We start from the raw sequence: 13,748 nt of genomic DNA, 5'->3' as shown, positions 1-13,748 counted from the left end.
TTTATTGCAACATAAATTAAAATGTTGAAGAACTTTTGAAGTTGAAGTTGAAATAAGAGTCTGCCCATTTTTTTTCTTCTGTGGCAAAAGGTCTAATTATTTGTGTCCATGGGGCTCGCTGAGGTGCCAGGGCTCGGGGCTCATCCTGAAGCTATGTCCAGAAAAGGTACAGAAGCCAAAAACAGTGCACACATGGGACGGTGACACACTGGGTAGCACTGCTGCCTTGCAAAGCTTGGGATTTTTTATATCCCCCCATGTCTCTGTGGGAGGAGCAGACAGCTCTGTTTTCTCTAGGTCCCTTAGGATTTCTACACTCCGGAAACATACAATACCTGTCTCCTAATAAACTGACCCTAGTGTGTGTGTGAATGTCATAGACATAGGGAATTGACTGCAAGCTCCTCTGAGCACTAATGTGAAAACCCTATGGACCCAGGTGCAGAATTTGCACTAGGCATGCCCCTCCCTCAGCATCACTGAAGCCAAATGACAAATGACACCAATTCTGAATCATATGTACCTCAATATATTTGCTATATGTAATAAGAATAAGAAAAAAAACATATAATATATAGTTTTGATTAAGACATTAGGATATTAGCCACTAGACGGCAGCCAGTTATGCACTCGGTTAACAGGAGTTAATAAGCCCTTTCTAGAGATCATCATCTGACCCAGAAGTAGCAGAACTGCACACTCCAACAAGCCTGGGCTGGGCCAGAACTAGGGGTAGGCAGTAGAGGTAAGTGACTTTCTTAACACACCCACTCCCCATTTCTACACCCATATCCTCCTAAAGTCATGCCTCTTCTTTACAGTGATATTTTTTCTTCTGATATGATAGAGACCCCTTAGGTTCTACCGCCCAAGAGTTTTTACAATCCCTGCACCCCCTATAGCTGGTTTTGACTGGCTGGGCCCCAGTATTCAGGAACACAGGATACATATAAGCACCAGCAGGCACTAACCAGTGGGCCCCTTGGGTGTGACAGTGTGAAATCCGGCGCTGGGTGCAAAGCGCAGACATGAAACAATGCAAAAGCAAAGGGTTTTGAATGGGAAATAAGGAGCATGGCAAGATATCATCTCTGAGTCCATACAGCTTTGACCAGGCCTGGACTGGCAATCTGCGGATTCTGGCAAATGCCAGAGGGGCTGCTGTAAGATGCCATAGACTGTCACTATTTATTGGGCTGCTGGGGGGCTGTTTGGGCCTCTGTGTACTGGAAATGCCAGGGACCAGTTTAGAACCCACTCCTGGCTCTGACCCCAGGTTCCAACAGACAAATAATCCTGCCATGTAGGGGTTGTTCACATTTTTTCTTTTAGTACGTTATATAATATCCTATCATTTTTAAATGGTCCTCTTCTGCCTCTTTCCAGCTGTGGAACAAGGGCCACTGACCCAGACAGTCAAAAAACCATTTCTCTCTGAGGCCACATATGTATTGTTATTGTTACTTTTTATTATTTATCTTTTATATAACAGTCTCTCATTCAATCCACTGCCTGGTTGCTAGGGTAAACTGGGCCCTGGCTACCAGAAATTCCACACTGTAATGCTGCTGAACAACAAAACTAAATAATTACAAAAACATAAAACATGAAAAATGAAAACCTAGTCGCAAATAGTTTTAGATTATGAATGGATATATCATACTAAAAGTTAATTTTAAGGCACGCCACACCTTTGCTGCTTAATGGAATGTTAACACTGCATCAAAATTTTTTTAGAGCCCCCCATTCCCAGTGTTTGGCCAAGATAACTTATTTCCACTCACATATTAATCACACATCAGCTGGGTTCCATTTTTGGCCCTGCTATTAGACATGGATATTTCATAACTAAGTGATTATGGATAAATTACATTTCTAAACTAAAATGGGTTGTGGGTTTAAATACAGGGGTTAAAAAGAGCAGTGTATGAGTCTACCACAGGCCGATAGCACATACGGTGCTTATCATTGGGCTCAAAAGGGCATAACATTGACCCCTGCCCAGTCCTACTGATTTAATAGGGGAAAGTAAATGAATAGTATAGGCGCTATTGGGAGATTTACATTCACGTCAATGTAAGGTGCCAGGGTGGGTTTGGCCCATATACCATCAGCTGTATATCATACAATGCAGGTTATAAAAGCAGATTAAGAGCAGTCTTGGTATCCGAGACATTTTACATTGCGCTACATTCCTTTTGCCTTTTTGCAGAATCTACAGTAGAATTAGTATGAAGTAGTCCTCAAATATTCAGAGGTGCGACTCTGTGACTAGGGTTCAACCCAGGAGCAAGGTTTTATCTCTGTCCCTTGGGGGCAGCTGTGGGTGCGGACATGAGGGTGCTTGTACTGCGCCAAGTCCAGGCTTACAGCTCGCCCTTGCACCGTGAGTTTCAGGCATCCAGAGAAGTACGGCTCATAATCAGGGGAATTGTCTGCAAAGACAAAAAAGGAAAATAATAATAAAAGAGGAAAATAATTTTTTTTTTCTTTCTTGACAAATACAATCATGTTCTTCCACCTCTTTCCACTCTGCCTATTGGCTGCATAGTTGGAAGTCCAATAAATATGAGCACATCCTATTTTTTGCATCTAGTGTTGGTCATTTGACATTGTCTTTGTATGCTATTTATATTTTTGCCTTAAAAGTGTTCAATGCTTTTACATTACCTATCTGATCCCCCATGTTCCCTTTTGAGGGGGCGGCCATATTTGTGCAGCAGTAGCCTGTTAGCATTAGAAGCTATAACTGACAGGCTGAGAAGGGACAGTCAGGTTGGCAGAACAGTCAGGTTTAGGAACTTCATGTTACAATTACTTACAAAAACAGCCCCATCAGTGAAAAATGGTCAACATGACCTATAGGTAACTTTTAATGAAGGGTTGTTTTTTAGTGTCAGTATCCCTTTAAGCAGGCAAATCTTATGGTATAAGGCACATTTAATTTGTGTTCTGTGGTCCTCATTTACAGCATATATAATACCAAGTCATTTTGTCAATAATTATCTATATATTCAATTATAGCCCCTATTTCTGTTGGTGTGCAGTTCCTAAGTTGCAATATAATACATCATTACCTTCACGTTTTAGAGCGTTTGTGTTCTTACAACAGACAAATAAATTGCATAGTGGTTCAGCTGGAATACCCTTTGTGAATACTAGCCCTCTGACGACTTACCAAGCTAAGTGAGCACCTAACTCACTTGTAGCAATGGTAGGTTCAACCAGTCAAGGTTTAGCATAACTATAAATACATTCCTGAACATTAACAGGGGCAGTATAACCCACAGACCTGGGATGCCTCCAACAAAAAGCTGAGCAGCTGGGTCCAACCAAACATCTTTTAGAGCTTTAAGGTCTGCTGGTTTGACGTCCCATAACACAGTATACTTTGTTTGATTTCCATTTATCTCGCTAGTTTTAATGTGAAGCTCCCTGAACTCCCAGTGTCCTGCACACACATGTTCTGGCAGGGACTCAGAATGCATCAGATTGCCACCAAGAGCCATAGTGAGAGCCTGGAAACAGGAAAACAACCATTAGAGTTCTTTGTAAACTTTTGTTCATCGTCCTTAAACCTTACAATGCCCTTGGCACAAGGAAATGTTCTACTTCTGGCACTATATGCACTGTTTATTCACTCCCTCAGCTACAGGGCTGGGGCTATTGTGCCTGGATGTTTTGCATGGATATTCTTAAGGTGGCCATACACAGTAAGACCCTACGAGTGGGTGATATCAGGCCAATTCCAATTAGAGTGACAGGTATAGGTGCTGTTGGTTTGATTTTTCACATCGGCTCTTTGATGTGGTCCCTGATCCAATGGAAAATGAAACCTGCCCAATCGAGATCTGTCAGTCGTGCAGGCCTGTCGTTCGTGCCCATACATAGGCAGATAAGCTGCCGAATCGCTCTAAAGGACTGATATCAGCAGCTAGAATCAGCCAAATTTAGGGTCTCATGTATTTTGTGTAATTGTATCTGTGAATCCTTCCCAGGGGGAGATAAGTAGGAAGGATATAAGGTTAATGTCCCATGGAGAGATTAATGGCAAAGACACATGGGGCGATTAGTTAGCACCCACCATAGGGTACTGTGTAATTCACAGCGACTAATATGCCCAGCGGAAAACCACGTCTTATCACTCCATGTGTCTTTGCCCTTAGTCACTCACAATAGATCTCTACTACTGTGGGACAGTAGCCTAAAACAGTGTGGAAGATAAGATGTGTCACACTCTACCTTCTTCTGGCAGTCCAGTGCCACCGTTAGTGCAGAAACCTTGCTACCATCACGTAATACGAGCAGAATTCCGCCATTCTCGACCACTCGGAACAGCAGCTTAACTGACAGTCCCCAAGTTTCAATGTCTATTGTATGAAGCACTGCAAGGAAACAGTCAGTCTTAACAGAAAGGAAACAGTGTTAGCCCACATCTTAATCTTCTTACAATGGGGAACGTCACAAACTGAACATAGACTTTAGATTGCTTCAGCCATGTATCATGTCATATATACTAATGCTGCTGGGATTTTTTCATGTACTGTTGAATGAAAAGTGTAATAGCTAAAAGAACACTTACTTTCAGGTTTGAAAACAACATAACCATTGGATGGAAAGAAAGATCCTGGGCTTTCCTGTTCAAAGCAGCGTCGGTTCTCGTCTGTATTCAAAGCCTCCTCCAAAACTCGTGCATCTTTCTTCACCCAGGCCCAGTTGCGCATACACCCATCCAAAGCAGGTTGTATCTGAGAAGGGACGGAGTAGCTAAGGGCTAAGTGCAATACTAATCATATTTATGCAGGACACAATTCCCAGGATCATGCAGGTCTCAGATAACTTATCATTTAACTTTGCTTTCCTGACACATTTTTTTGCAATCTTATAATGTCTTCATTTTACTTTCTCTTTACTTTGGCATTCAGACTTATACCTTCATACAACCAAACAAGTCAAAGAGATGTAGGTGTGCTGTTATTATCTGTATCCTTGCACCCTATGATAGAAAATGGGGGAAGCGTGGTGGCCACAATAGCTGTAACATTGTATTCTGTGAAGGGTGCGGCAAAGGAATCCTGTTTCATCGCACTTTCAAAAATGAGTGCGCCCTTATGCGCTATGAATAAAGCTCTAAATATCCATAAGTCATACTCATAGACAAGAAATGGATAAAGGCTAAGTGGTGCCTCTTACCGGTTTAATGAGCTGATTGTCACTGCCTGCTGGTAGGTTTCCCACGACAATGCTGAGCTGGGAAGGAACCTGAGCACTAGGCTGAGGGCTCACATGATGGATTAACTTCACCACAAGTTCTCCATCCACCCTCACCTCAATAGTATTGGTACCGCTGTCCACAGTTACCTGTAAAACAGATCTGTGACTCCAGGAATTGGATGATGGGTAAGTAGTTCAGAATAGCTAGAGAGTCCCAGGTTGCACATGAATACATTAGGTTAGGGCCACTAAACCATAAACCTGTAGAAATCCAAAAAATAGGAAAAAAGCTTCAGCAGGTTTGCTGCAAAACATTTATTGTGGGTAGTGGTTACCATTACCCACAATAAATGTTTTGCAGCAAACCTGCTGAAGCTTTTTTCCTATTGTTCGGATTTCTACAATTGTATTTGGTTGCAGCACAGAGCAACAACTAGGAGCTAAAGCTTTTTTTCGCAAGTATTTTATACAAAGTTCACTAACAATTTTTTATTTAACCATAAACCTTTCTCTCTTCTATTAACTAAGGCCAATATTAAGAAGTAAGAATATAATTATTGCTATCTTAAAATATTTTCTTCAGCTCCTACAAATGCATTACTGCTTTAGTCATAACCTATCTGACTGGCTGGAAACAAGCTTCTATATCCCTTCTGTAGTTATTTTCTTTTGCTGAAATCCCATAAAAAGAACCCAGTAGGGGCATGGCCTTGCGCCACAGGGGGCACAATGTAATGAAATTTAGGGTGGCTCAACTGAACAGGGTCATATATTGCTCTCCTCCCTATTAAGAGATACCATGCATCTGTGCCAGCACCGTTATTTCCATGTAATAAACAAAACGTTACAGGGAAAATTAAGGCTATAAAAAAAAATGTTACATCAAAGGAACATAAATAGGTTTTTGACACCGGCTGCCATACTTTGAACCATCCTACCTTCCTCCACGTGCCATCACTGATGTGTGGTCCCCACTTAGATAGCAACATCTGCCCATTGGCGTTGTTCATTTGAACTTCCAGCTTTCCCTCCCGGAGTCCAAGCACAAACCAATTACCCTTCCCCACATCTCCGTAGAAAATAATCCCATCTGGGTCATAGGTCCGAAAATCAAAAGAAGACTGGTTACTGCAAAGTACAAGGTGATACAAAGTCACTCCAGGACTCTGAGGGGATATCCCTTTGGCTAAGCAGGTAAAATACCAGCCGGTGGCAACCCTAACTCTGAGCAATACTACATTAAGTTTTATGGGTGGGTAAGTATATAGCGCTCATTTACATCCGTAAGTGCAGTGAGAAAAGTGCATTTCCCCCAGAATTTCAGTGACACTGAAATAGAAAGGGGGTGATGTGTTTAATGCAATTGTGTCTGATTCACCAAAGTTAATGCAACTGTGCATGCATTACGCCACAAATCAGATGAGCACCAGTTGTGTACCCACCTCCCTGGCTACATGGAGAATGCCCACCGCCCTCCTAATATTATCGCTGGCTTGGCATGATGGCATACAGCCTACTTGGTCTTTATGTATGATTGAGGTGATAAAGCTATTTAGTTGCATAGATCTTTGGCAACATTTTTAAATCAATATTGAGTAAAGATATTGCTCTGTAATTCTCAGCCTTGGTTGGGTCCTTAGAAGGTTTAGGTATTGCTGAGATATAGACTCCTAATGTTTCAGGACAGAAGTGGGCTGTATTGCCAATGTCTGCAAACAATCGGCGGGGCTGGGTGGCTAATGATTTTACAATTTTTTTGTAGTAGATCCAGGGCATTTCTGATTGTTAAAGTTTCTAATGGCTGTTTGTATTTATTTTATAGTTATTGGTGCAGCCATTAATTGTTGGTCAGCTGATAATGTTGGGAGATTCAACTGATACATGTAAGTCTTACAACCTATTTTTCCCTTACTATGAGTTTGTTTATATAATTTTTGATAGAATGCTTGAAATGTGGTAACTATATCTCCAGGGCGAGCTCTTGGTTTACCCTGTCAGGCCGGCACAAATTTAGCAGAGACATGCCGCCCAGCCGCACGTTCGCTTGCATATGGAGGAGCACTGGGAACAGGACGCACAGAAAACTTGCAGCGCCTGTGTGTTAAAGGAATACGGTCGTGGGAAAACATTTCAGTTAATAGAACTTCTCCAGCTGAATCCTGCATTGAAATCTGTTTTCAATGCAAACATATCTTTTTATACTTAATTTCACATGGGGCTAGCCATATTCTTAATTTTCCAGGGTGCCACAACCATGTGACCTGTGCTCTGATAAACTTCAGTCACACTTTACTGCTGAGCTGCAAATTGGAGTGATAGCAGCTCCCAGTAGGTATCAGAATAGCACTCAATAGTAAGAAATCCAAGTCTGGCTTGGGACTCCTTCAGTTACATGGGAGTTTTTGCAACTAAAAAGATACATTTGTTGGTTTAAGAAAAAACAGTATAATTTAGAAAGAAAAATCATGATAGAATCCTTTGACTAATTTTTGTAGGGGCAATAATCCATCTTTGGGGCCAGACACTATTTATTGGGCTGGTGGGGGGCTGTTTGGGCCTCTGTGTACTTGAAATGCCAAGGCCTATTTTGAATTTTGTTCAACTGTAAAGATGCTACATCTCCAAGCAGCCAATTACAAAATTGATATGTGAAGCTTGCATGCAACCAGGGGCGGGCCACGCCAACCGGGCACCATAGGCAACCTGGTCGACCACCTCACCCCTGCACCTCCCACCCCCTTTGCGTGTGCTTCGGTGTGCATGCACAGTTCCGTCAAGCATGAGGTGGGGTGGTCATTGCCCCCACCGCGTAATGACAACCGGCGGGGGCAATGAGAAGGTAGTGCGGACTAGGGGTAGGCAGGAGAGGTTCCTGCCTGGCGCCCCCCACTCGTTGCACCCTAGGCAGGTGCCTCTTCTGCCCACCCCTAGTTCCGGCCCTGAATGCAACTGCTGTCTTTGCTAACTAATTTAATGAAGGGGATAAGAAGTGATGATTTATCCATAAATAGTAGATTAGAGCATATATGAATCTAGCCTGCACACTCTGCTAATTGCACTTATAGGTATTCCCATTAATCCCCATCCTCTCCAGAAAGATTAGCTGATCATTCCTGAGCTTCCTTCCTAATCAGCTGCCTACCTCTACCCTATGGTTAAAATGGAGAGTGGGACTTTAAATACCTTGTTAGTTCAGAGAACTGGAATTCCATGTGCAGAAGATGCTGCTCATCTCCGCTCCCCAGGAATAGGCTGTCTGAGGATCTTGTCGGCTTTCCAGAAGAACAGGTCACTTCCTGAAAGACACAAGGCTTACTAACCATTATCTTTATTATCTCTTATTTATACAGCGCCGACATGGAGCTTACAATCTTAGGTCCCTATCACATTCACACACACTATGGTCAGTTTTATCAGGAGCCAATTAACCTGCCTGTAGTGTGGGAAGAAAAGCCATATAGAACATACAAACTCTGTGTAGATGCCCAAATTGGAATTCTGCAAGGCAGAAGGAATAACCACTGTGTTGCCCAACCATTTTATGGATGTTTAGCTAAATCCTTCTCTGGATTTGGGGGCAATTAATCCAGATGTTTGCAGTTTAAGTAGAGGGCATACATCACGAAAATCTGCTGTACTATACATAACCCAATAACAGGCAAAATCTTTTAACCAGAAGAACAGTCACTTATGTGGTATCCAAACTGGAACTAATAAAGGCTATTTGGGTTATATGAGAGAGTTTACATAGCTGATAGCTGGCCAGCCACTATTTTAAGTATATTTTATTGTTTTATAAATGATTTATATTAAGAGACTTCAATGTGCAGAGCTGCCAATCAGTGGGGAGACTGGGCCAGACCATAAGAGGCTTTATGGGAAGTGATATACACACAGAATAAATGCAGACATGGCACAAAGATCACTGCAAAAATGGACAATTAACACATTGGCCACAAATATGCCAGAGAGATCACTGCTGGAAATGAATATATTGAAGGTATTACCTGGCAGAATGGTTCAACTTTTCTATTCTCTTAGTGCAAACATGCTGCTTGCAGGGCTGGAACTAGGGGAAGGCAGAAGAGGCACATGCTTAGGGCACAATGCCGGGGGGCACTGGGCACCTCTTCTACTCCCCTACTTTGTGCCCTCATACCCCTCTGCTGGCTACTTTTCCCGGCACGTAGTCATCATGAACCGCACTTGTCCCAGTGCATCGCGCTCCCCCCTCACTGTCGATACACATGCGCGGGCACGGGAACAAGCGCAGGCATGCACGCTGACAGTGGGGGGGCACAATGGCAGGGGACAATGGGTTGTGTGGTGGGCGAGGTGGCCAGTCAGATTGCCTAGGGCGGCTGGCTAGCTAGGTCCAGCAATGTCTGCTTGCCGGGCTCTGCCTTCTGTATAACTGAAACTCTCTTATTATTAAAGATAACAGTTCCTTCCACAGTGGAACGCTGGCTACGTTTACATCCTAGAAGGAGAGAGTTTTTTTTGGGCAGTGAGCAGCCAGCATGGCCAGAAGGTAAGGCAGCTGTCCTGTAGGGCTGGTTAATGAGGCAAAATCATATTGAAAATTAGAAAGAGGAGTAAAAGGTTTGGCACAAACAGTGCAACAAAAGTTTTTTGGCCACATCAACTTTGTGAACACACCCCTAAATACTACACCCATTATACTAAAACACACCCCAGATGTGCCAGTATAATTACTACAGAAAATAAATAATCAGCATATTCCAGATGCACCGGTATAATTATTACAGAAAATGGATAATCAACATAGTAATCCCAGATATGCCAGTATATTCACAGTAGAACTGGCAACTTAGAACTTCCCAGACAAGCTAGTTAAGATGCTAGTTAAAATGCCCAATGAGCACTATATTAACTCAGGACATACCAGTAGGATAAATGCAGAAATTGATAGATTGAAAGCACTCCCTCACCTACACAGACAGAATACAACCACCAAAGTTAGTAGCAGTGGCATAATAGCCTCTGGGAAGAGACTGTGGCTGTGGGATAGCAGGTATAGTAGGGAGAGATGGTGCCTATAGTAGCAGTGGGGGATAATAGCCTCTGGGAAGGGACTGGGGCTGTGGGATAGCAGGTATAGTAGGGAGAGATGGTGCCTATAGTAGCAGTGGGATAATAGCCTCTGGGAAGGGACTGTGGCTGTGGGATAGCAGGTATAGTAGGGAGAGATGGTGTCTATAGTAGCAGTGGGATAATAGCCTCTGGGAAGGGACTGGGGCTGTGGGATAGCAGGTATAGTAGGGAGAGATGGTGCCTATAGTAGCAGTGGGGGGATAATAGCCTCTGGGAAGGGACTGGGGCTGTGGGATAGCAGGTATAGTAGGGAGAGATGGTGCCTATAGTAGCAGTGGGATAATAGCCTCTGGGAAGGGACTGGGGCTGTGGGATAGCAGGTATAGTAGGGAGAGATGGTGCCTATAGTAGCAGTGGGGGGATAATAGCCTCTGGGAAGGGACTGGGGCTGTGGGATAGCAGGTATAGTAGGGAGAGATGGTGCCTATAGTAGCAGTGGGATAATAGCCTCTGGGAAGGGACTGTGGCTGTGGGATAGCAGGTATAGTAGGGAGAGATGGTGCCTATAGTAGCAGTGGGATAATAGCCTCTGGGAAGGGACTGGGGCTGTGGGATAGCAGGTATAGTAGGGAGAGATGGTGCCTATAGTATCAGTGGGATAATAGCCTCTGGGAAGGGACTGGGGCTGTGGGATAGCAGGTATAGTAGGGAGAGATGGTGCCTATAGTAGCAGTGGGATAATAGCCTCTGGGAAGGGACTGTGGCTGTGGGATAGCAGGTATAGTAGGGAGAGATGGTGCCTATAGTAGCAGTGGGATAATAGCCTCTGGGAAGGGACTGTGGCTGTGGGATAGCAGGTATAGTAGGGAGAGATGGTGCCTATAGTAGCAGTGGGGGGATAATAGCCTCTGGGAAGGGACTGTGGCTGTGGGATAGCAGGTATAGTAGGGAGAGATGGTGCCTATAGTAGCAGTGGGGGGATAATAGCCTCTGGGAAGGGACTGTGGCTGTGGGATAGCAGGTATAGTAGGGAGAGATGGTGCCTATAGTAGCAGTGGGGGGATAATAGCCTCTGGGAAGGGACTGTGGCTGTGGGATAGCAGGTATAGTAGGGAGAGATGGTGCCTATAGTAGCAGTGGGGATAATAGCCTCTGGGAAGGGACTGTGGCTGTGGGGTAGCAGGTATAGTAGGGAGAGATGGTGCCTATAGTAGCAGTGGGGGGATAATAGCCTCTGGGAAGGGACTGTGGCTGTGGGATAGCAGGTATAGTAGGGAGAGATGGTGCCTATAGTAGCAGTGGGGGGATAATAGCCTCTGGGAAGGGACTGTGGCTGTAGGATAGCAGGTATAGTAGGGAGAGATGGTGCCTATAGTAGCAGTGGGGGGATAATAGCCTCTGGGAAGGGACTGGGGCTGTGGGATAGCAGGTATAGTAGGGAGAGATGGTGCCTATAGTAGCAGTGGGGGGATAATAGCCTCTGGGAAGGAACTGTGGTTGTTAAACAAGTATAGAAATCTATCATAGTAATAGGAACAAGTTACACTTTATTAATGATACACATACACAGTGCTGTACAACTTATTATATGTAGTGGACTGATTGGGCCAGATACAATTAAAATGATACAATGTCATACAATGAAGTCTATGGAGCCTTCAAGCAGACTGGGGGTCATAAAAACCTTTTGGAGGGCCACATCTGGCCCGTGGGCCTCCAGTTGGACAGCCCTGCTTTAGAGAAATAATAGGGACCTGGACCCCATCCCTACAAACAACACTAACTTACAGGCTGAGAAATTTAAAGAAACGTAATTACACAAACTCCAACTGTGCTTAGTAGTTGCCCTTATGCACAAAGGCAGGAGTAAAGTTTTGCCACCCATAGGAGCCTGTCTCTCCTGTGGGCAACAAGGCCTCCAATGTTATGAGTAGGGGCGGCTGCATGAACTCTTTACATGAGGAGACTCCGCTTAATCGGGGTAACTGCTTTCTTCTGCATTTTCACTGCTATTTAGTTGAACTGCCACATGTAAAGTGTTATACCCCCAGTGATCCCCATTATTCTGCATTTGGGACACTTTGTTGCCCACAGCAGAGGTGATCTTCCTGGGGCAGCTAAGTGCTATGTGCGCCTTTACCCTAAATGGTGAAAACAGGGGCCAGATAGAGGCAAACGTGTGTTTCCTTTGCCCCCATTTCTGCCAGGTTATAGGTATTAAAGGGGTACTACACCCCAAAATAGTAATTTGCATAGTAAAAAAAAATTAAATTGTAATTGGAACGTTCCCCTCTTTAGGTATAAAAACAGCCGGGTCATTAATTACTCACTTTGAATGATTTTCCAATGCTAAGGTAAGAAGAGAATTCAGTTAGCACAATTAGCAGGAAATTTCACCTGTCTTCTTGGCACAACCACAGGGGCACATATTTATGAGTTTAAATTAATCCTGAAATTAAATCAAATTATTTTTACAGACATTCATCTTCCCATTCTGAATCTATGCTTTTTGTGTTTCAGTCTGCCAAAACCACTGCCTGGTTGCTGGGAATGGTGGAACACTAGCAACAGGTTAGAGTGATAGAGAGTAAAAGAACATAAAATAAAGACCAACTGCAAATTATCTTACAATACCACTGTGTATATGATATTAAAGTTTTTTTTTCCAAGGTTCACTATACCTGTGTTCAGAATACAGTAAATGTGCAATTGGTTATAATATAGCTGTCAGGTGGTTTCTGGGAGTTGCAGTTCCTTCATTGCCTCTTTTTCTCCATTCAGCACAAAAATCTCAACCCAGTGCCCGTATCAGCCTAATATTCTAACTATATCCAGGAAGAAATATATCAGAAAAGACAATATAATGCCCTAAAGAAATGACCTACCTGTGCCAGTTGCTGCTGGAGAGCAGAATCGTGGCTGAGCGCAGGGGGAGGAGAGGTAAGTACCGAGGCTGGCCAGGAGAGCAGGGACAGGGCAAGAGGCAGTGCCAGCCAGCCAAGAGCCGTCATTATCAGGGATGCCTTGCTGCAAATGGAGTGCATGGTCACTAGGCAGTTGCTAGAAGTTATACATGGAGAGGAGGGGTCACGGGTGCCGCCCCATTAGTAAAGTCCATCCTTGGCTCCCAGTGCAGCTCTGACTGGGCTCCCTGCCTCCTGCCAGATGTTTGCATGCCTGAGGCTGAGCCTTTAATAATGACATTTAACCAGTACCCAGCCGCTACTGATTCTGCTCTCAGTGATGCTCCAGTGAGCCCAACACAGTCCATGGACATCTTCCTCCAACTTTATTTCTTTGTATAATTTCCCAGCTCTGATTCTCTCCAAAGAAATGCTAAGCAAGAAGTACTGCTCTTGCACATTCCTTGGGCCCCACGATCTCAAGGGTCCCCCCTGCCACTGACTCATAACATCCCTTACCTGCCATAATGGTCTGACTCTTCCTCGAATAACCTTGCCTGACCCACAAACCTCAGC

General features: G+C 44.0%; 1 protein-coding gene across 1 annotated transcript; it reads right to left on the bottom strand.

The window, feature by feature from the left end:
• Nucleotides 1-516: 516 nt before the first annotated feature.
• On the bottom strand, nt 517-13,511 carry LOC100498622 (sex hormone-binding globulin). The gene is made up of 8 exons (XM_002933338.5): nt 13,155-13,511; nt 8,398-8,510; nt 6,153-6,342; nt 5,194-5,361; nt 4,583-4,748; nt 4,243-4,385; nt 3,293-3,518; nt 517-2,435 (listed from the first exon to the last, which is right to left on the bottom strand). The coding sequence occupies exons 1-8, from the start codon at nt 13,311-13,313 to the stop codon at nt 2,272-2,274; spliced, it is 1,329 nt and encodes a 442-aa protein (XP_002933384.2). The 5' UTR covers nt 13,314-13,511; the 3' UTR covers nt 517-2,271.
• Nucleotides 13,512-13,748: the final 237 nt, after the last annotated feature.

Source organism: Xenopus tropicalis, chromosome 5 (assembly GCF_000004195.4).
Source record: "Xenopus tropicalis strain Nigerian chromosome 5, UCB_Xtro_10.0, whole genome shotgun sequence".
In the NCBI taxonomy this organism is placed as follows: domain Eukaryota; kingdom Metazoa; phylum Chordata; class Amphibia; order Anura; family Pipidae; genus Xenopus; species Xenopus tropicalis.
The sequence above is the reverse complement of the archived record's forward strand: the minus strand, read 5'-3'. Positions and strand labels throughout refer to the sequence as shown.

What these genes read in the sequence shown, in the direction of transcription:
- LOC100498622 (XM_002933338.5), bottom strand. Translation starts at nt 13,313, where the DNA reads ATGCACTCCATTTGCAGCAAGGCATCCCTGATAATGACGGCTCTTGGC. An exon ending in TGTTGTTTTCAAACCTGAAA is followed by an intron (nt 4,386 to 4,582) that starts GTAAGTGTTCTT and finishes GTTTCCTTGCAG; the next exon opens with TGCTTCATACAATAGACATT. An exon ending in TTTTGTTGGAGGCATCCCAG is followed by an intron (nt 2,436 to 3,292) that starts GTCTGTGGGTTA and finishes TTGTCTTTGCAG; the next exon opens with ACAATTCCCCTGATTATGAG.